Source organism: Mixophyes fleayi, chromosome 2 (genome assembly GCF_038048845.1).
Source record: "Mixophyes fleayi isolate aMixFle1 chromosome 2, aMixFle1.hap1, whole genome shotgun sequence".
Classification (NCBI taxonomy): domain Eukaryota; kingdom Metazoa; phylum Chordata; class Amphibia; order Anura; family Limnodynastidae; genus Mixophyes; species Mixophyes fleayi.
In genome coordinates, this window is record NC_134403.1 from 186575497 (window position 1) to 186599768 (window position 24272).

At 41.3% G+C, this 24272-nt stretch overlaps 1 protein-coding gene across 4 annotated transcripts in view; it reads right to left on the reverse strand.

Annotated features, from left to right (window-relative positions):
* LOC142138425 (uncharacterized) overlaps nucleotides 1–24272 on the reverse strand; it is a 261296-nt gene that overhangs the window by 217852 nt on the left and 19172 nt on the right. For 2 of the 4 annotated variants that reach the window (XM_075195093.1, XM_075195097.1), the window contains one exon: nucleotides 13341–13451. The exons of 1 other annotated variant lie outside the window; for it this stretch is intronic. In XM_075195093.1, the coding sequence (XP_075051194.1) occupies nucleotides 13341–13451 (111 nt within the window). Of the gene's footprint in view, nucleotides 1–13340; nucleotides 13452–14534; nucleotides 15189–15270; nucleotides 15397–17578; nucleotides 18276–24272 lie in introns of those variants that run through there. One more of the 4 variants, XM_075195096.1, reaches the window with a different exon arrangement.

Sequence of the window (24272 nt, forward strand, 5' to 3'; positions counted from 1 at the left end):
CACTTTTTTGGTAAAAGCCCAGATGTCAAACTGTTGTGGTCTGCCACCTGCGTCATCCCTGCTTGTCTTTGGAAAGTACAATTTTTTCCGAGCAGCAGCTGCCTGAGAAACTGAAGGAGACGTCGTCAAGCCAAGGCCCAGTTCAGTGAACAACTTGCTGACCAATAGCTCCTTGCAACTGTTCAGATCTCGGTTATTTGAAAGCATAGAATCAATGTAGGTCTTAAACCTTGGATCAAGCACAGTTGCCAAAACATAGTGATCCGAATTCAAGATTTTAATAACTCTTGGATCATTGCGAATCAAATTAAGTACTTCATCTACAAGGCCAACATACTTTGCAGAATTGCTTTCTTTCATCTCCTCCTTCAGTTTCTCAAACTGCTTTTCCAAAAGTTGAAGTAATGGAATGACTTGGCAGAGTCTGAACTCCACATGTCACAACTTCAAAGGGTTTCAGTACAGCAGAAAGGATTCTCCACTGTGCAAGACTGAAATACATTCTCCCTCCTTTCCCAATGTCATGGCTTGTGCAATACACTTGTATCGTTTTGCGCTGTTCCTCCATCATCTGAAGCATATACAGGGTGGAATTCCATCTTGTTAACATATTTTGCTTAAAGTGGTGACAGGGCAAGTTAAATTGTTCTTGAAGCAGCTGCAATCTGTTCCTGCTTGTGATGGCGAATGACCAACCCAGTGGGCTGTCACAGTCATATAATCTTTGGTTTGGCCACTTCCACTTGTCCAAATATATGTGGTTAAGTGTATAGTGGGTGGAATGGCATTTTTGAGTCCAATTAGTACATTTCTACGAACGTTTTGGTACAGTTGCGGAATAGCTTTTCATTAAAAATAGTGTGGTGATGGAATTTTGTAACGGGGACACAAAACATCAATTAACTGTAAAGAACCATCTGCGTTTATAGTGGAAATTGGACGCAGATCAAACACTAACATAGTCGCCATGGCGTCTGTGATCTGCTTTGCGACAGGGTGACTGCTGTCATATTTGCTTCCTCTAGCAAAAGATTGTTTCACAGTTAATTTTTGTAAAGTACTAGTGCTCTTCTTCTTGGGCTTCTAATGGGAGGAAGATTCATCCCCAGCAACAGCAACAATGGGACTAACGCTCAAACATTCTTCAGAGGAATCAATTATAGTACAGGAATCATCGAGCCTTTCCAAGTTGGATGCAGGGCTAACTCCAATCGCTACTGAGGATATTGATGAGGACGGTGTTGTGGGTGTAGATTGTGGGTGTAGATTGCAGGCGTCGGGATGTAGGTAAGAGAAGGGTCCTAGCTGATGATGGAGTGCTTGTTGTTATTTTTTCCCATAACTTTCAGCTCTCGTCAAATGGCGTTACATGGATGTGGTTCCAAGATGGTTAAGGTCCCTCCCTCGACTGACTGTGGCTTTACATACACTACAAGTGGCTATTCAACTGTTGTCAGGAGTTGGGTAGAAATAATTCCACACATAAGTTGCTTTTTTGGTCTTATGCCCGGGCATGACAATGGCCTTCTTCTTGTCACGTGCCAGAACTGCTTCCACTGCTGCAGGACTTACAGAAACAACCTCATCCTCACCAACATCCTCATTAGCGCCCTCGTCGGCTACACAAATATTCCCTCATCCTCTTCCAATTCCAAAGTGGCATCCTCAATTGGTGTATCACCGACTACACTCGGGCTGTTCAGGCACACATCAGCAGGAATGTTGAAAGGGCCCTTCTTTATGGGTACACTATCAGAATGGTCACGATTACACATACCAATCATGGATGGACTCTCCTCAGGGATTGGTGTCATTTCTGATTCTGAGCATACATTTTCCTCTAATGCCTTACTGTTTTCTTGTAGCTCGGCTTTCACGCGTAACAGTAGCAGTGCACCACTTTTGGATTCTGAATTACTTGGTGACCTTACAAGAAGCCTCAGTTACATTTTTAGATCTCGCACTAATAAAGGCGAAGGCCTCATTCTTTCTTTGCCACTGCGTGTGTAGAATGGCATGTTGGCATTTTTTTTTTATCGGCAGTTAACTTTTCCTCTATTACAGCTCTTTTTCTCTTCAATACGGTAAAAGGTGTTTTTTTGTGTGAATTTTTTCCCTGACTTCAAAATACTATGTACTTTTACATAGACTTTACCAGATGACGTACAGGGAAGACTACCATCAGGACTGGTGGCAGCAGCTGCTGGTTGCTCCTGCTCATATGTGTACTGCTGTGAATCCATTTTAATGACACCCCAAACACTTTGTAGTGCAATTTCAGAAATATTTAGTGCTGGTATATTAGAATTTCAGCAGTCAGCAAATGCACTTTTATTAGACGGGGGGATATGACACCCCAAACACTTTGTAGTGTAAATTAGTAAAAATGCCTCCTCTATACCCCTCTCTTCCTGCGACTTACCCCTTCTCTGTCCCTCTCTCAAATAGCGCTAGATCGCTGTGGAGGCGGCTATTTATTTATTCTAAAACTCGCGAAATCCGACAACGTCACACTGACTTTTTTATCTCGTTTTGGAATCCGAATAGAAAAAACTTATACTATATTAAAACAATGTAAACATAAAAACAGCATTTACAACACAGGGGTACTTAGGAATGTCAAATAAGTGGTTTGCAGCTATATCCTTCTGTGTGTATTATTGTAGTAACAGGAAGATATATTCTTTTCTTAACACTTGTTGTCATAATGGTGATAATTTTATCTTCTTTCTTGTTGTCAGTAAATTTACTGATTCTTGGCAATCTCAACTTGTTCCATGTCTTTACCTGGATACACATCATCCACATGTGTTTGCAGAATTTTCTTTGCTCACCCAAACTTAAAATACTTAAAGAAATGTAATTACTTTCACTTTACAAGTCTAATTAAACCATACAGGTCAGGGTTGGACAAAACCCTGGATCGATGTAGCTGCACCAAACATTTGAGGGTAATCCCTATAAATCTCAACAGGTGTACATGATCCCTGGCTCCGAAGATTGTTCCTTTGGCTTCTAAGTTGAACCGACAGGATTGAGTCCAATATGTTTGGCTCCCTTTGCCATACACCAGCTACTTCCCGTCTATGGAATACTAGCTTTGTTGCATATTTACTAAAAAAAAGTGAGTTCTCATTTATTTGATTATTGCGGCTTTTTACTGCAAATTTTCAAGTCCGACCTGAGAGTACATTAAGAATCGGCAGCGGTATAAGATGGAAATCTATACGACTACTTTATGGTTACATTCTTGTAGTTCTGTTGGATTTTGAAACGATCGGCACAGTCGTTATAGTTACCACTGTAGGACCTTTCACAAGAATAACCAAAGGTTACAGGCCTTCATCCACTGTCAAAATGTCTATGTCTATTCTTCTCAAATCCCATTCAAAATACATAAACAGCACCAGAAGGTATTAGTTGCTTTGGTACGCATGGCAATAGCACATACTGAGCTCCTTATATTTGTCATATTCCAACAGAGAGCCGTTTGCTACACATGTGAACAAGAGGAGACCCTCCCCCCTCAGTAACTCCTCAGGTGGGCAAGGAAACACTTCTCATTCATGTGTGTGTTCTCTGATGTCTAAGTAGATGAGATTTATAGTCAAATTGTTTTCCACACTGATTACACTTATGGGGCTTCACCCCTGTGTGTTTTCTCTGATGCACAAGAAGACAAGTTGTCTGTTTTGGCTTGGGTTAGCAGTGCTTGTAGCACGACCTTTGATGTGTTCCCATATCTTATTTTCTACTATGGCGGTTAGGCCACCTGGGTGCAGGCCCATCCGCTTTTCAACTTGGAATGTCAGGATCTCAATTACAAGGTTAAGAGATTGTTGCTTATACTCAACTAAAAAAGAATGATGCAGATGTAATTTGTCTTACTGAAACTCAATTGCTTGGTGGTAAATTGTGCGCACTTAAAAAGCAGTGGTTTGGGTGGTCAGATCAAGCAATCCATGCCTTTAGCTCTAGGGGAATGTCACTGTTCATTTGGAAACAAGTGCATTTTATTCTTGATACAGTCCAATCAGACCCACTGGGCCAATTTGTATACATAAGGGGTATGTTTAACGCTGCCCTGCTGCCTCTCCTGGTGATATATTTTCCACCTCCTTACAATCGTGATTTGTTTTACAAACGTAGTGACTTTATGTCCTTAAGCCCTGAAACTCCATTACTCTGCTTTGATGACCGTTACTATTAGATGGCAGTAGTGGCTGTGGTCTGTCACTCGGGGGGAAAACAAAATATGTCCAATTAGTGTGTAAGATGGGGTTGGAAGATGTATGGCATCTAAGACATCTGAGGGATGACCAGTTCTCCTGTTTCACAGCCTCCTATCATGCCTGTCAGGATTTCCCAGGTATGACCACGGAGAGGGGATAAGTGGTTATAATGAGTTTATTAACAAACACAGATGACAAGGTAACTTACGAGACAGTTCAAAGTGCAGATGAGAAACAACAGGTAACTGCAATAGTAGATTTCAACAGGCAGCGTAGAACTACAAGTACCATGTATAATGGTTGAAGATGCAAGAGTCCAGGACACAGGTAACAGCAATAGTAGATTTCAACAGGCAGCATAGAACTACAAGTACCGGGTATAATGGTTGAAGATGCAGGAGTCCAGTAGCAGGTAACAGCAGTAGTGAATTCAATGAAAAAATATGCAGGAGTCCAGATAGCAGATAACAGCAGTAGAGTATACTATGAAGTAATTTGCAGGAATCCAGATAGCAGACAGAAGCTGAGCACAGGGAATGCTCCTAGGAATGACCTGCTGATCTGGCCCAGACTGTTTGAAGCAGGCAGGTATAAATAGGCCTCATGCAGCTGAAACCACTCCCAGTGATCAAGGAGAATAATCAAGTAGCACAGTGGCCCCTTTGGTGGGCAGTGGTACTACAAGTTGAAGCATAACAAATCCAATAGAGTCACTGCAGACAGCAGCTGCAGAGTGCAAGTCGTGACAGTACCCCCTCCTTAAAGGGCGGATTCCAGACGCCCAAATACTAGAATGTTTAGAAAAGTCAGAGTCATAGCCCAGAATTGGGCATGTATTTGAGAAGTCTTCATGCAAGGACGGAAAGGGTATAGAAACCACGCCACAAGGGAGTTGAGATCCAGGAGAATCTTTCTTCTTCTTCACTCTCTTTTTATGGTTTTTAGAGTGTTGCTGGAAATGGAGTGAAGAAAACGATAATCTCAAAGTGGGAGTAGCTGGAGATAGAACATGTGGCATAGATGAAGCACTGGGAGTGAGAATAGCAGGTGCTGGTGTAAATTCTTTGATCACGGCCTCAGTAAAAAGCTGTAAATCAGACAGAATGGGATCTTGGGTTTCAATTAAGGGCTCTGCCCATTCCAGAGCTTCCCCTGTAAAGTTGGCCAACATGTAAAACACTTGCTTTCGTTGAGTATCAAGGAGGTTGGATACAGAGGGAAAATAGGATATACAGAATTTAATAAGAGCACGAAATTGCTGAATATCCCCATTGAAGGTATGTGGTTGGAAGACTTGAACAGAAGATGAATTCGAATTAGCATGAGACTCGGCCAGCTCGGGTTGAACATACATCCCTGGGGACTTGGGTAGGACCCCCTTGGCAGAAGACAATCCATACTGGGCAGATGACTTGGCAGGGCGCCCGGATTGGGCAGCAGACTTGACAGGGACAGTACTGAGAGAAGCCTCGGAGGGGACAGCGCTGTGAGAAGCCTCAGAGCAGACAGCGCTGTGAGAAGCCTCAGAGCAGACAGCGCTGTGAGAAGCCTCAGAGCAGACAGCGCTGTGAGAAGCCTCAGAGCAGACAGCGCTGTGAGAAGCCTCAGAGCAGACAGCGCTGTGAGAAGCCTCAGAACAGACAGCGCTGTGAGAAGCCTCAGAGCAGACAGCACCAAGTGGTAACTCGGGCTGAACCGCATAGAGTGGCAACTCGGGCTGAACCGCATGGACAGGCAACTCGGGCTGCACCGCATAGAGTGGCAACTCGGGCTGAACCGCATAGAGTGGCAACTCGGGCTGAACCACATGGACAGGCAACTCGGGCTGAACCGCATAGAGTGGCAACTCGGGCTGAACCGCATAGAGTGGCAACTCGGGCTGAACCGCATAGAGTGGCAACTTGGGCTGAACCGCATAGAGTGGCAACTCGGGCTGAACCGCATAGAGTGGCAACTTGGGCTGAACCGCATAGAGTGGCAACTCGGGCTGAACCGCATAGAGTGGCAAATCTGGAGAGGGCTGGAGGAACAGGACCCCCTCTGGAGCAGGCTGGAGGGACAGGGCCCGCTCTGGAGCGGACTGTAAGGGCAGCGCCCCCTCTGGAGCGGACTGTAAGGGCAGCGCCCCCTCTGGAGCGGACTGTAAGGGCAGCGCCCCCTCTGGAGCCGACTGTAAGGGCAGCGCCCCCTCTGGAGCCGACTGTAAGGGCAGCGCCCCCTCTGAAGCGGACTGTAAGGGCAGCGCCCCCTCTGAAGCGGACTGTAAGGGCAGCGCCCCCTCTGGAGCGGAATGTAAGGGTAACGCCCCCTCTGGAGCGGAATGTAAGGGCAGCGCCCCCTCTGGAGCGGACTGTAAGGGCAGCGCCCCCTCTGGAGCAGACTGTAAGGGCAGCGCCCCCTCTGGAGAGGACTGTAAGGGCAGCGCCCCCTCTGGAGGAGTCTTTAAGGGCAGCGCCCCCTCTGAAGTAGACTTTAAGGGCAGCGCCCCCTCTGGAGCAAACTTTAAGGGCAGTGCCCCCTCTGGAGCAAACTTTAAGGGCAGCGCCCCCTCTGGAGCAAACTTTAAGGGCAGCGCCCCCTCTGGAGCAAACTTTAAGGGCAGCGCCCCCTCTGGGTTGAACTTGGGAACCCGGGTTCTCATGGGAGCAGATAACGTGTCTGGAATGGAGACAGAAGCTTGCAACTCAGAGCTAGAGATAGAAGTTGAAGAATGTCCACTTGGAGCAACTGGAACAGGGAATTTTCGGAGGAAATAGCAGCCATGGTCTTAATGTTGAAAACGGAGTAGGTCACTTCCCTGGAAATCCTTTTCAAAAGAGATGAAAGCCGTGCAGCAGCAGGCTTGGTTTTATGGCCAGATCATACTGTCAGGATTTCCCAGGTATGACCACAGAGAGGGGATAAGTGGTTATAATGAGTTTATTAACAAACACAGATGACAAGGTAACTCACGAGACAGTTCAAAGTGCAGACGAGAAACAACAGGTAACTGCAATAGTAGATTTCAACAGGCAGCGTAGAACTACAAGTACCAGGTATAATGGTTGAAGATGCAGGAGTCCAGGACACAGGTAACAGCAATAGTAGATTTCAACAGGCAGCGTAGAACTACAAGTACCAGGTATAATGGTTGAAGATGCAGGAGTCCAGTAGCAGGTAACAGCAGTAGTGAATTCAATGAAGAAATATGCAGGAGTCCAGATAGCAGATAACAGCTGTAGAGTATACTATGAAGTAATTTGCAGGAGTCCAGATAGCAGACAGAAGCTGAGCACAGGGAATGCTCCTAGGAATGACCTGCTGATCTGGCCCAGACTGTTTAAAGCAGGCAGGTATAAATAGGCCTCATGCAGCTGAAACCACTCCCAGTGATCAAGTAGAATAATCAAGTAGCACAGTGGCCCCTTTGGTGGGCAGTGGTACTACAAGTGGAAGCATAACAAATCCAATAGAGTCACTGCAGACAGCAGCTGCAGAGTGCAAGTCGTGACAATGCCTTCTCCAGCATTAATAAGGGCCTCTTGTCCACAAGGCTGGTACCGGCCGTTATTGATGTGATTTATTTACCTCGGGGGATTCCTGACCACTCCCCACTGGCCCTTACTATTAATATCCACAGCTACAAGGGACAGACATTTTGGAAATGTAATTCATTCTGGCTAACTCTGCTGGGTCATGGATCTGATCTGGTGTCCCATTGGAAGGAATATTTTGCTACTAATGTACATACAGTGGATACCCCTATTCTTTGGGATGCTTTTAAAGTGTTCCTGAGCGGATCCCTAATCTCTAGTGTCAACTCCTCTACATGAGGGTCCAGACTGAAAGGTGAGGAATATGAACGGGAGGACCAACACTTGGAGGAAGTATATATAACATCCCATTTTTAAAACTGATAATCTTCGATGGTTGTCTTCCCAGAGGGAGAGGTCGGATTACCTCTTAGATAAATAGAGGTGCTGGTCGAATTTCAAAATTATAGCAAAATACCTCCCTTTCCGTCTACAGAGCTAATATCACAGAGCCAGTATTGTTTAAAGTAAAAATAAATGAAAAGGCCATTACTTGTAATGGGAACTGATCAGTGTAAAACACATTAGCAGGCGCATGCAGCCCTCTTTCTATAACAGTTCTCAGTGTTTTTATGTTCCAGACCCCTGACAGAAGATCACAGCTATAAGTAGGATTGTAAAATATTGTGCGTTGGCCCCACATTATGTAATAAACATATAGCACAAAGTACATAAGAAAGAGGGAAATGCGTGAAAAGAACTGTTATGACTTTAGTGAATATTTCCTATTGCTTTGTTTGCATTGATTAATTTTTGTCTCTTGCTGCTGGGTATTCACCATAAACCAGCATTTCATGATAACATTGTCCTTTAGTAGCTACCTTACTTTAACTTGTGTACTAATCAGGAAGTTATATAGGGTTCAGTTACCATATTGTTTTTCTGCCCAGCAAGATCTGCTGTAACATCCTCTGTCTTTTAATTGATAATTGATTTTTAGTTTATTGATTATATGTTGATGTATGCATTTGGTATTTTTATGCTGTTGAGTGGGACAAAACTCCCAACATTCCAAGCAATCAGGACCTCCTAATACTGTTCTCTAATACAAACATTTTCTGGCTATTCACTTGTGTAGCTATTCACAGTATATTGGGGGTACCAGGAGGTCTTTGTCTGCCTCAGAGTATTTAAACTCCCACCAGGGTAGCCAGATGCATTTGATGTACACATCTCTGCCCCCTATATGTGATTTCTGCTATTTGCATAGTAAAGTTTATTTTGGAAATCCACTCTGTTATAGGTGGACTAGTTTTAAAATTCCAGTATTTTAGGATCTCTGCTTTTGCAGTATTATAATATGTCAGATAGCTCTCTACTTATACTTAGGGGATGGGGTAGAGGCGGAACTAGCGAGCTGTGGGCCCTGGTGCAGGGGGCAGATGGCCGGGGAAGAGGGAACAGCGGACCCGACCATCTGCATCTCCCATGCAGCGGGCCCCATTATCTCTATGGGCCCCGATGCACAGCACCTGCCGCACCAATGGTATTTCCGCCACTAGGAGGGGGAGAGGAACAATGTAACAAATACTTCCTGGATGGTCAGATAAAATAATGAGATGGGTTTCACAAGTATTAAAACTCTATTACTAGAGAGTAGAGAGTAAGCAGTGATGACACAATGCCACCATATTTGTACAGAACTCCTTACATACTGCTTACTCCTTACCTTATTTATATATAGCTTTCCCATATCTTCTAATTAAAGATGGACTTTACTTGAGTGCGCCGGCATACCAAAATTAGATTTACACTTTATTTACACTTACAGTGCCTTGCACCTGGAGAGGCAGGTCAAGCATACCCCCTTTAGAGATGCATCCTAGTGAAGTGGGTTGTCCCCCTGTTTTAGTGGGATCCAGCCTCAGGCTTTAGTACTGATGCCTAGTACTTGCCTCACTTATCAATCCTTGGCCTGTTTGTTTCCTGGGATGAAGACTGTGTGAGAGATAGTGATGAAAATGATGCCAGCACAAGTGGGAGAATGACAATCACCTATCTCCCACAGCCCCAACAGCTTAGGAATGTGAACAGGCCAGGCATAGAGGTGGCACTTTGGCAAATAGAGGAGGTGGGAGAATAAGATATGGGTAGATGTGGGAGTGCTCCCCCCCTCTAACACTCCACAAAATAATGTTAACTGAAGTAAAATAAATAAATAATGGGTGGTCATGGAGAGCAGATGACAGGAGGTGGTAAGGAGGTAGGGGCACTAGATAGACACAAGACATGAGGAAATAATGAAGGAAGGACAGATAAATGGAGGTTGGGGGTGAACATAAGACAAGGGAGTAGCAGATTTTAATGACATGGGTTTAGTATTGCCATTCGTAATATAAGGGGCAGGGGTGACAAGAGCATTGTGACACTTTGGAAAAGACAAGCTTTGTAGGACAGAATAGCTGGGAGCCATATATGATTTATGTGTGTGTATTCAATGTTATGTCTGTGGTGTTTGTATGTTTGGTCAGGGCAGGGTCACCATCAGGGAGTCTGATGGGCGGGAGCCACTGACAAGGGGCCAAGACTGCCAAGGGAGCCCACTTTGACTTGCCTGCCCACCCCTTTGAATTAAACTTAAAAAAAAAATAATCCCAACTTAGCGACAGATCCCAGTCTCTGATAGGCTGTAAACATACCGCTCAGTGACCTCATTAGCATGCGGTGCGCTACCAGTCTATCAGTGAATGGTTGCTGCTGCATCACATCAAAGAGGGAGAGAGCTGTAGAGGAAGAGTGTAGGCAAAGAAACATCAAGGTAAGTGAATTGAGGGGTATCTACTCCTTTACATGAGGAGCAAAAAAAGGGACATAGCCAGGTAGTATCTGGATCCACTTATGGTTCTGAAGTCTCTTGTTTGTGTAGAACGGCCTGACATCACTGACACTGGTATTGTACTACACTGCCTCCATACTGCCAGAACACACTGTTTTCTTGGTGCATTAAATACACAAACCATGGTATTATCAACAGCTGGCTCCTAACTGCTCATTTTCTATCTATATACAGGCCAAATTTAATGGAGATCATTATTATGGAATTGGTTATATTTACTGAAGAACTAAATACTATTGCAAATTAATAGAATGTATATATACACCATTCAGCCATAACATTAAAATAACTTGTAAGTGAAGTGAATAACGTTGATTATCTTGTTACAATGGCAACTATCTTTACCATTTCTGTTCATTGCTTATGTTTTTTCTGTGGAATAAAAATACAAATAAAAAAACTACTATCAATGCTGCGGTAAAAGTCTAAAAACGTTATTTATTCAAATATTTTAACTGGTAGTTTTATGAAATAATATTATATTAGGACTGATTGGTAATATCTTTTATATTATATTTATATCTTTTATATTATCTTTTATATTGGTCAGTCATCATCTATTACTATGACATCATTAATGATTGTATAGCCTTTGGATTGTGTTGATTTAGGAAGTTCTTTCGTTTTCCTGGTGCCAGCGGTGTAGTTGGGCATCTCCAGTATTTTCATGTCAGGAATCGTTTGTTTGGTCTTATGAGAATTAGACGCTAACGTTGAAGAAGGTGCATCTTTCTCCTCTGGCAACACAACTGGTTTGTTTGCTTTAGAATGGTTTTCTCTTATTTCCATGAACTGCGGATATATAAACAGTAGAAAACCATCATTGATATTGAATTAAGTTGATCATCTCAAAGTTGTAAATCATTTTTAAGGCATAAACAGGCAATCTGTGGTTCTCCAGCTGTTGCAGAATTACATGTATCATAATGCTGACACTTTTACAATTCTACAACAATTGGAGAATCGCAGGTTACCCAAGCCTGCTTTAAGGAATAAACTGTTAAAAGAATATAAGTGTCTTTTCCTCACCTCCAATGGTAACAATTTGTCTACTCGCTTCGGTTCATTATTAAGGGTATGGAAATCTTCATATGTATCTACGAACAGATCTCTGTCTAAGAATGCTGGTTTGATGTTTTCTTCAACCTAGGAACAGATTAATCATGACTGTGTAAATGTCAAGACTTGATTGGTTTGGGTAGATATGAATGTATCTAGGACATAGTCATCATCATCATCATCATCTATTTATTTATATAGCGCCACTAATTCCGCAGCGCTGTGCAAAGAGCTCACTCACTTTAGTCCCTGCCCAATTGAACTTACAATATAAATCCCCTAACATACACACAGAGACAGAGAGAGACTATGGGCAATTTAATAGCAGCCAGTTAACCTACCTGCATGTTTTTTGGAGTGTGGGAGGAAACCGCAGCACCTGGAGGAAACCCATGCAAACACGGGGAGAATATACAAACTCCACATAGATAAGGCCATGGCCGGGAATCAAACTCATGACCCCAGTTCTGTGAGACAGAAGTGCTAACCACTAAGCCACCGTGCTGCCAGTTCAAGAAGGTGTCAGGCACTGTCCCCACACTGTCCATACATGCCGGGAATGTCTCCTGTGCCGAGCCGCGTAAGTCAACGGGACGTACTTCCGGCTTTCGCTGTGTGCGCATGCGCAGTAGGTCCTTCTATCTCCTGTATGTTGGCGGTCAGGTGCATCTGACCGCCGAAACCACGTCCTTCCAATCAGGGGCCACATATTGGTATATAAGGTACCACTTTTCACCATTCTGGTGCCAGAGTATTGGTTTCACCAGCTCCAGCGTTCCTGACTCTAGTTTCCTTGTTCCTGTTGTTTGCTACTTTGGTTCTGACTCCTGGCTTGTTCCTGACTACCCTCTTGTCCTACGATTTGATACTATCTGCTGTCTGGATCTTGACCTTTGGCTGGTCTCTGACCTACTCTTTGGATTTTCCCTGTGTACTACGCTATCCTTTGGTATCTGAACCAGATTGCATGACCATTCCTGTTTTCTATCCGCTGTTCTGATAACTAGCTTGGAGAACTGTGACCTGCGCACCTCACGCAGCAAAGACCAAACCTCCTTGTGGGGGTACCTGGTGAAAACCGGGGGTGCTTTAGATGGGGGCACTGACAAGGGGCCAAGACTGCCAAGGGAGCCCACTGTGACCTGCCTGCCCACCCCATTGAAATAAACTTACAAAAAATTTTTTAAAAAAAATATCCCAGCTTTGCGATAGATCCCAGTCTCTGATAGGCTGGAAACATACCAGCCTATCAGAGACTTGGTAGTATAGATTAATAGTATAAATGAGCTTCTAGGTTATTTCACTTTTAGTAGATGGCTGAAGAGTCCCTTTGCCCACTCAAAATGACATTATATTTACATATAGGCAGAGGTGGGGAACAGATGTCAGCCTGTACTTTCAGTGAAAAGACTTTTGGTGAAACTGGGTACATTTTATGAAGAACAGAACATTTTTATAGCCACAAATAACAAGATTAATAAAAATGAAAATATACAAATGTGATACAAGTCATTGAGAATTACATGTATCTGAATGCTGGCACTTATAGTTTTACAACAATCCGATAACCATGACTTACCCAAGCCCACTATAAGGAATAAATTATTATAAGTTAAAATCATTTAAGTGTCATTTCCTCACCTCCATCGGTAACACGTCCTCTTCTTGTTGCAGTTCATCAATGAGGGTCTGGAAATCCATATCTATGTCTGGGGACAGATCTAATAATGCCGGGTGGATGATTTCTTCAACCTAGGAACAGATTCATAATCACTGTGTAAATGTCAGGATTTAACTGGTGCGAGTACACATAAATGTATCTTGGACATAGTAATTAAGGATTATTTGTGTATGTGCAAAGCTGCGGCCCTGCAGAGAAAATACCGTTATGATGTCATACACCTATGACTGCGCCTGTTTATACAGGTTCTTCTAGTGATTGGTGCTACTAGATGGTGGTGACTGCAGGGGTGTAATACTGTGCTCCTTCTAATACGAGGAGCTGGGGGATTGGGGTGCTCCATTTTGAACATGGACTGAGTACAAAACAGCACTTCAATCTCCTCACATGTGAAACCAGATATATATCAAAGAATACTATCTTTAAATGGATAGTAATAAAGAACCAATGTCCTCTTACTATTATCTCATCTTACTAAGATAGAAATGAGTTTTCAAGGAGATAAACATTGTAAAAGTTGTTATTAAATACGGGAGTGATCAAGAAATTCAATGTTACGTCTGTGCTTTTTGTATGTTTGGTCAGGACAGGGTCACCATCAGGGGATCTGATGGACGGGGGCACTGACAAGGGGCCAAGACTGCCAAGGGAGCCCACTGTGACCTGCCTGCCCACCCCTTTGAATTAAACTTAAAAAAAAAAAAAAATATCCCAGCTTTGCGACAGATCCCAGTCTCTGATAGGCTGGAAACATACCAGCCTAACAGACTGGATAGTATAGATTAATAGTAAAAATTAGCTTCTGGGGGTTTTTCACTTTTAGTAGATGGCTGAAGAGTCCCTTTGCCCACTCAAAATGACATTATATTTACATATAGGCAGAGGTGGGGAACAGATGTCAGCCTGTACTTTCAACGAAAAGACTTTTGGTGAAACTGGGTACATTTTATGAAGAACAGAGCATTTTTATAGCCAAAAATAACAAGATTAATAAAAATTAAAATATACAAATGTGATACAAGTCATAGAGAATTACATGTATCAGAATGCTGGCACTTATAGTTCCACAACAATCAGATAACCATGACTTACCCAAGCCCACATCAGGGAATAAATTGTTATAAGTTAAAAACATTTAAGTGTCAGTTACTCACCTCCATTGGTGTTTCAGGTGAGTCCTCCAATGGACGTCCTTCTACTTTCTTTGGGAGCTTTACACCACGTGGCCAAATTAGTGTCTCCATGTAGCCTGGGGCGATCTTCCGGTGTTGTCTATAGAGATGTCTCTTCAGCAATTTCTTCTGTCTTTCATAGCATAGATGATGTCTTTTATGTTGTATTTTCCAGTTACCTGTTGGGAGAAGAAGAGGGTCTAGAAACAGATTAGTGAAGGCCGGTCAATAAAATTCTATACAGTCACAGTACACAGGATGTAAAAGCTACGTCTATATAAACTCATTGTAGGGCCCAGGTAAAACACTTGATGAGAGAATTCTTCTTTCTACATACCTGCTCGCACACTTGTATTAGTGTGCACAGTGCTCTTTTTGTTGATACTAGCCTGTACTGGACTCTCAGAGTTTGCATTGATCTTCATTTTCATCACTAATTGTGCTTTATTTTTAGTTTGCTCGTCATAGATGTCCCCTTGTACAGCAGTTTTAGTCCTTGCAGTTATCTCTTCATGTATGCCAGCTTCTGATGACCCTTCTGTCTCCATATCCTCGTCATATGGATTTCTTGCTTCTGCCTGCCGCTGGATAGATGCCTCTATCTGCATTGCTTCCTCTTTCTCCAATTGTTTGAACCTAAACCACACAAAATCAGTTCAGAAATGGGGTAATAAAGTGGATAGCCTATTGTTATGCTAGTTTAGGGAGAAAAACTTACTTCTTAGCCATCTTGTAGATCTTACGATCAGCTTCACTCGATTTTATCCATTCTCTTACAGTATAGCGCACACAATCCTTTAGCTTCATATCAGGCCGAAGATGCGTTAGAGAACGAAGTACTGGACTGTGAATAATAAAATTAGATTACAGTTTAGTTTAATATTATTTATACAAACATTGTAGTAGTACTAGAACAAAAACATCACCTGTAAGGTGAATTGACATTTGATTAGAAAACAATTTATTTACTGTCCCATCACTGTTTTCACTTGGGGCTTTAAAATTAAATGTTTTTTGATTCACTGTCATTGGTTCTTCACTAGGCTGTAGATATTATATTTAAAATATCTAACTGACACATAGTGTTGTACATGTGATTCTGGTAATCATATTCTAGCTGATGTGAATATCCATGTACAATAATTGAGATTTGGAATGACAGTACTATGCGCATTTTACTTTTCCAATATTTAAATTCTATTGAAAAATGTAGATTTTTTAACTATAATACTGTAATACTGATAATGGTAATGGGACCATCCCCACCCCAGTAGTCATCATTGCTAGTCCAGGCTTCAAAGGACCATTTACTTTAAAATAAGTAGGGGGCATCCTCTCAATATACTGGATTAGCCCCTGTGCTAGACAGCTTGGGCTAATTTCCTCTATAAATGGGAGACCACAAACGCTTATGCAAATAAAAACCTCTAAAAAAAACTTCCGCTTTTTATTTCTTTTAAAACTTTTTTGCTGTAATGGACAAGGGTCTTAGTCTCTCATGTCCATTCTGTTGGATCACTGAGATGTCATAGTTGGCATTTTGGGTCGTAGCCTAGGGCGATCAGGAGGAGCGCCATCATTGTTCAGCAGGGGGCTGGTACCCTCTGGGAGGGTAGGGATGCTGTGTTTTATAACTTCCCCATAAAGGTACAAGCCGTTTGCTGAACAGGTGAAATATAATATCTGGAGTTTCATACACCTCTGATTGAAGCCACATCAAGGAAACCTTTATATATACATTTCCTGTAAGCTGGCGCCCCAAATGGTTTTTGGACCTATTGAATTTGAATGGATTGTTATGCCTACAGTTGTATTCTTGAACACAGCATCTCAGTATAGAGGTTCACGCACAAATTAAACATTTTAAACATTTTAAAGTGCATCCATCATCTACAGACTTTGAAGGCCATTATGATAATGTGCAGAATGCTGTCACTGGCTCCTATAAACTAAATTGATATTCAGGAAATATTTGTCTCATTCCGACATCTGTCTATGCATTTGAGCATGTTTTGTTTTACCCCTATCATACCAAACAGCAGAATGAATTAACTGTCTTTCTGATATATCTATAAATTTGGCAAAATGTTACTTTGTAAATACAATGTAACATTACTTTACCATGAATAGGGAAAAATGCAAAACTCACAGATTTTATCATTGTTAATTTGGTCTTTTGCAGAAACTCCTGTTGAAACGTGAAATTCAATTTGTGTAAAATTTAGCTGTAAGTTCATCCATATCTAATTGATAAGCCTCATGATTAATGGTTCTGCCACAAAATAGCAGCTTCCTCTGTGTCTGATTAGATATATAGACAGTGTCTGTGTCCAGGGGCGCTGATAGGGGGGGTAGCGGGTACAAATTACAGGGGCCCGGCCTGCCTTGGGGTCCCAGGCTCGCAGTCCGGTATTTTTTCTTCTCCCACTGTGTGTGGAGGGGAGCCCAGAAAGTTGCAGTATCGGGGTCCCAAATTCCTCTTGGCGGCCCTGTCTGTGTCTGGTCACTTCCACAAAACTCAACAGCTATGAGCCAGTGTGAATATCAGGTGGAAAGCCAATTTGTAAGGAAATAGTATAGGGATTCTTTGTGAATACCAGCAATGCCACAATGGGGGAGCACAAGTGCAGAGGGAGATTTATAACCAAAGAAGGTTAAACATCATTTACTGGTCTTATAAGAACTTATAATAAGAATGATTGTGCTGAAAGGGGTATCAACAAAAAACATCTAAATACTCTATTTATGGTTGAAACAGTAGAGCAAAAGGTAGTGGACACTATAAAAATAATAAAAAATAATATTATTAATAATATTAATAATTAATTATAATTTGCATAACACTTTAACAAGCACCCTATAGCGTAAGTAACTCAGAGTTGTATATATAGTACCAGCAATATATGCTCTATCTATCAATACAATTTCCGCTCATGTTATTTCTTTAAATCAATCCAGCATCCTACCTTTACTTTTCTATAATAATGTTTAAACTGACAAATCTTAAAATGCTTGATAGGACTTACCTGTATTATCACTGGTACAAAGGAAGTAGTATATATAGCTACAGGTGTTATATATTCTGTGACTAAAGCCACTAGGATTCAGCTTTGGATGGTATATCTGATGATAGACAAGGAGCTGGTGTCTCTGTGTCTGATCACTTCCACGATGCTCATCAGATATGAGGCAGTTTGAATATCTCAGGTGGGATGATGCGTTATGTTGTAGAACACAATTCAAAAATAAACAGCCTCAGCTACTGGCATGTGCCGAGACCAGTACATCAGTTACTGGTTTATTTCCATAGGGTGTTCACTTGACTATACTAGTGATTAATTCAAATTTGGTAAAACTTGTATAGATTTACTAGCAGTAGTAGTAGACCTTTTCTCTGGGTTCTCATGATTTCAATTCCTTTAGTTTTCCACGACACAGTTTAGATTATAATATTATATGCAACAATATTAGACTATAAGAGGTGTTATGGAGTTAAGGAAGAATTATGGGTGATGAATAAATCAAGAATAATTAACTTTTAACTCTTTCTATTACTAGTCTGGTTGGTCTTTATCTGGTGTCATGGAAGCTAAACTAAGTTTCCTCCACCTCTGTTTCTGTGTAAATTGTAAACTTCAGTACCCAGTAAACATGAGACGCATTGTAAGAGATATTGGAGGGGGTGTCTGCGCTAAACAATAACAGTAGGAGTGTAAAATATTAAAAGTCACATTCCCTATTCAATAAAACAATATACCAAATTTAATAATATATAAATATAATACAATCATAAAAATAAAAAATAACAAATAACAATAGAAACATAAACAAAACAATTATCGATAAATAATGCCAAGTGTATCTAATAATGACAGAAAACATGTGTATCTATATGTTTATTAAAAATATACACATAGAGATAGAAATGAACCAATCAGCTGTTTATCACTTGCAATACATGACAATAATGTCAGTTTGTATGAATAACTGTAGCCGGATTCTTAGTCACCAATGGTTGTAAATATTAATCAATAATCGCAAAGAGATTTGACGTAATACTATTGATCCCAGAAATCTGATGAGAATTGTAGCTGATGCAGACGAGGTATTACCAATTACGATAGATGAAGCAGGAATGAAAGGAGAATATTGCCGGCTGTAAATATTGTATATGATGTGGTTCAAGTTCTAAATGGTATGATCCTTGACGCGTTTCAGTGCTACTGAGCACTTTCTTACAGCCGACAATATTCTTTCATTCCTGCTTCATCTATCATGGACTATTTAACACTGCAAATTAGTACCTGCAACATCGGGAGTTTATATCTACATCCATGGTATCGGTAATTATACCTCTCCCCTCCTCCATCCCATTCCCTCAGCGGTTTGGATATTCAGATGACAGGCTAATAAAGGGTCATACACACGGCCGTTATTATCGGTAATACCTCGTTTTTATCAGCTACAATTCTCATCAGGTGACTCAGTGCTTCATTAAGTTTTGTCTTTCCATATCGATATACAGGATTTGGAGACCTACGAATGCTACTATAACATCTATGGGCTCATTATTTCTTTACAACTTCACTGAGTGTCAATACACTCATTGCACAGAGTACTTTTTCAATTTCATTCATCAGTGACTGTTTTTTTATTGGTAGTAGCCGGCTACAGTTATTCTTACAAACTGACATTATTGTCATGTATTGCAAGTGATATACAGCTGATTGGTTCATTTATATCACTATGTGTATATTTTTAATGAACATATAGATGCATAAGTTTTCTGTCATTATTAGATACACTTGGCATTATTTACCGATAATTTTTTTGTTTATGTTTCTATTTTTCATTTTTATGAATGTATTATATTTATATATTATTAAATTTGGTATATTAATTTCTTAAATAGGGAATGTGACTTTTAATATTTTACACTCTTACTGTTATTGTTTAATGGTCTTAAACCACCTTGAAAAAGACTATCCAGAGTTTAAACGCGTTGGTGTATAGCAGGCTCACCTGTGGAGTTTTACTCTAGGAACAACGCATCAGGACAGCAGCAATCCGGGTGTGTTAGCCTCTTGTTTGGATGTCTATTATCATTTTCGATCTGGGGGTAAATGTATGAACCTCCGGATTCTTCATCTCCGGCGAGTTCAGCGTCTTCAGCGCTTAATTTTAAAGCGGCGCCACTTTAAATTTAAGCGCTGAAGACGCTGAACTCGCCGGAGATGAAGAATCCGGAGGTTCATACATTTACCCCCTTGAACGAGTTTACTCTTACAGTGTGTGGATTTAAAGTTGCTTTTATTAGTATGATGTTATATATTAAATGTGAGTTTATATCCTTTTACTCACAAGTTGTTCCATTCATTCATACGGAATTACACTATGTCTGTCCTCTCTTCCTGTTTTGAATATGATCATCGCCCTGGATGTATATGAGAGTTTTCTATTCAACTGCTTCACAATGGAAGATGTTTTGAAAATATTTCTCATAGACCCCATATACAGAGGCGATAGGAGGGAGGGTTACATCGCGATGTGTATATAAGAAACGGAGGAACTGACTGATCCAATACTGCTTTCTGTAGGAATTTGACTTTGGAAAGGACTTCCGTTATATATGGATTAGATAAGTCCGATTTTCAGATTCTATGTATTGGTTTACATTTATATGGCTTTGAAAGGGAAGCGCTAAATTGTTCCTCTACTTTTTAATATTATCTAGATAGTGGAGGGTGTCTATTACAAAGGCGTGGTGAAGGGAGCTCTTAAATATAATGTGGAGAGGTGTAACTGTAATTAATGTGCAAGAGCCTTTCACTGCGGCATTTTACAAGATATATGATAAATTGCACATTGAATATCTAGCTAATCTTCTTGTAGGTGCTGCAATATCCTCCACAGTGACGGTTGCAAGCACATTATGTACCATTAAGTGTTAAATCCCGCAAAAATATACATCACATTGGTGTCTTTTTCAATATAGTTTTTTGATCAAGTCATTTGGTGATATATTTACTAGAGGCTTCTGTGATCACACATAGCTGCACTGTAAACCAGGAAGTCACCTTCCACCAGCGTGAACCTAAGTAATATTTAAATGTGGCACAGTTATCAGCCCAGTATAGTGGAATAAAGCCAATAGTATATTAATATTAGAGATGCTCACTGACCCCCGTGTTTTGGTTTTGGATCTGGATTACCTTCCTGTTTTGGTTTTGCCAAAACTGCCCTTGCGTGTTTTGGTTTTGTTTTGCAATTTTTTTCAAAATTCCATTTTTTGGGCTAAAATAACATAATTTAGGCATTATTTTGTACCTACATCATTATTAACCTCATTAACACTAATCACTCCACCTGTTTCTTGGATAAGTGAGGTAATTCTACAGCTAATGAATGTCAACGAGCGCTGACCCCCCGGGATGTGTGCTTTTATCACACACCAATCCAGGGTGCCAGACAATGCACTAAAAAGAGCTATTGAAATCCAAAGTAAAAAGCCAGTTGGGTGTATATTACACCCTACACTTTTAGTGAAAGTTAAAAAAAAAGCAGCCTGCAAAGACTGTACGATAAATCAAAATGACCAAAGCACATTTTCTCTTTTGGTGTATATTAAATCCTACCCTTATAGTGTAAGTTACAAAAAAGCAGCCTGCAAAGACTGTACGATAAATCAAAATGCCCAAAACACCTTTTCTATTTGGGTGTATATTACACCCTACACTTATTAGTGCAAATTCTGAAAAATACAGTTTAATCCCTGCTAGGCCCTCCCTAAACAAGCTATCAATGGCCTAAAGGCATCTTAGACCAACAGTGATGTGAAGTGAATTCTACACTGTCAAGATGATGTCGTCATCATCTTCAGCATCATCCTCACCCTCAGTGAGTACATCCTCATCACAGACTATTAATTCATATCCGCTGGAATCCGCCATTAGAGAAGTTTCAGTACTTGGATGTATTTGCCGGTAAAGGCCTTCCTCATGGAAGATGTTGTTCATTTTGATGAACATCATCTTTTCCACATTTTTAGGAAGTAACCTCCTACATCGATCACTGACAAGGTTCCCGGATGTGCTGAATACTCTTTCTGAGTACACACTGGAGGGTGGGCAGCTTAGGTATCACAAAGCAAGTTTGTACATGGGTTTCCAAATGGCTTGTTTTTCCTCCCAGCATGGAAAGGGACTGTCTGACATTTTCATATCAATTAACTCTTAAAAATAATCCTCCACCATCATTTGCATGTTAATAGTAAGATTGAATGGAGTTATGGCAGAGGTCACACTTTTTTGGTAAAAGGCAGATGTCAAACTGTTGTGGTCTGCCACCTGCGTCATCCCTGCTTGTCTTTGGAAAGTACAATTTTTTCCGAGCAGCAGCTGCCTGAGAAACTGAAGGAGACGTCGTCAAGCCAAGGCCCAGTTCAGTGGACAACTTGCTGACCAATAGCTCCTTGCAACTGTTCAGATCTCGGTTATTTGAAAGCATAGAATCAATGTAGGTCTTAAACCTTGGATCAAGCACAGTTGCCAAAACATAGTGATCCGAATTCAAGATTTTAATAACTCTTGGATCATTGCGAAGCAAATTAAGTACTTCATCTACAAGGCCAACATACTTTGCAGAATTGCTTTCTTTCATCTCCTCCTTCAGTTTCTCAAACTGCTTTTCCAAAAGTTGAAGTAATGGAATGACTTGGCAGAGTCTGAACTCCACATGTCACAACTTCAAAGGGTTTCAGTACAGCAGAAAGGATTCTCCACTGTGCAAGACTGAAATACATTCTCCCTCCTTTCCCAATGTCATGGCTTGTGCAATACACTTGTATCGTTTTGCGCTGTTCCTCCATCATCTGAACCATATACAGGGTGGAATTCCATCTTGTTAACATATTTTGCTTAAGGTGGTGACAGGGCAAGTTAAATTGTTCTTGAAGCAGCTGCAATCTGTTCCTGCTTGTGATGGCGAATGACCAACCCAGTGGGCTGTCACAGTCATATAATCTTTGGTTTGGCCACTTCCACTTGTCCAAATATCTGTGGTTAAGTGTACAGTGGGTGGAATGGCATTTTTGAGTCCAATTAGTACATTTCTACGAACGTTATGGTACAGTTGCGGAATAGCTTTTCATTAAAAATAGTGTGGCGATGGAATTTTGTAACGGGGACACAAAACATCAATTAACTGTAAAAAACCATCTGCGTTTATAGTGGAAATTGGACGCAGATCAAACACTAACATAGTCGCCATGGCGTCTGTGATCTGCTTTGCGACAGGGTGACTGCTGTCATATTTGCTTCCTCTAGCAAAAGATTGTTTCACAGTTAATTTTTGTAAAGTACTAGTGCTCTTCTTCTTGGGCTTCTAATGGGAGGAAGATTCATCCCCAGCAACAGCAACAATGGGACTAACGCTCAAACATTCTTCAGAGGAATCAATTATAGTACAGGAATCATCGAGCCTTTCCAAGTTGGATGCAGGGCTAACTCCAATCGCTACTGAGGATATTGATGAGGACGGTGTTGTGGGTGTAGATTGTGGGTGTAGATTGCAGGCGTCGGGATGTAGGTAAGAGAAGGGTCCTAGCTGATGATGGAGTGCTTGTTGTTATTTTTTCCCATAACTTTCAGCTCTCGTCAAATGGCGTTACATGGATGTGGTTCCAAGATGGTTAAGGTCCCTCCCTTGACTGACTGTGGCTTTACATACACTACAAGTGGCTATTCAACTGTTGTCAGGAGTTGGGTAGAAATAATTCCACACATAAGTTGCTTTTTTGGTCTTATGCCCGGGCATGACAATGGCCTTCTTCTTGTCACGTGCCAGAACTGCTTCCACTGCTGCAGGACTTACACAAACAACCTCATCCTCACCAACATCCTCATTAGCGCCCTCGTCGGCTACACAAATATTCCCTCATCCTCTTCCAATTCCAAAGTGGCATCCTCAATTGGTGTATCACCGACTACACTCGGGCTGTTCAGGCACACATCAGCAGGAATGTTGAAAGGGCCCTTCTTTATGGGTACACTATCAGAATGGTCACGGTTACACATACCAATCATGGATGGACTCTCCTCAGGGATTGGTGTCATTTCTGATTCTGAGCATACATTTTCCTCTAATGCCTTACTGTTTTCTTGTAGCTCGGCTTTCACGCGTAACAGTAGCGGTGCACCACTTTTGGATTCTGAATTACTTGGTGACCTTACAAGAAGCCTCAGTTACATTTTTAGATCTCGCACTAATAAAGGCGAAGGCCTCATTCTTTCTTTGCCACTGCGTGTGTAGAATGGCATGTTGGCATTTTTTTTTATCGGCAATTAACTTTTCCTCTATTACAGCTCTTTTTCTCTTCAATACGGTAAAAGGTGTTTTTTTGTGTGAATTTTTTCCCTGACTTCAAAATACTATGTACTTTTACATAGACTTTACCAGATGACGTACAGGGAAGACTACCATCAGGACTGGTGGCAGCAGCTGCTGGTTGCTCCTGCTCATATGTGTACTGCTGTGAATCCATTTTAATGACACCCCAAACACTTTGTAGTGCAATTTCAGAAATATTTAGTGCTGGTATATTAGAATTTCAGCAGTCAGCAAATGCACTTTTATTAGACGGGGGGATATGACACCCCAAACACTTTGTAGTGTAAATTAGTAAAAATATCTCCTCTATACTCCTCTCTTCCTGCGACTTAC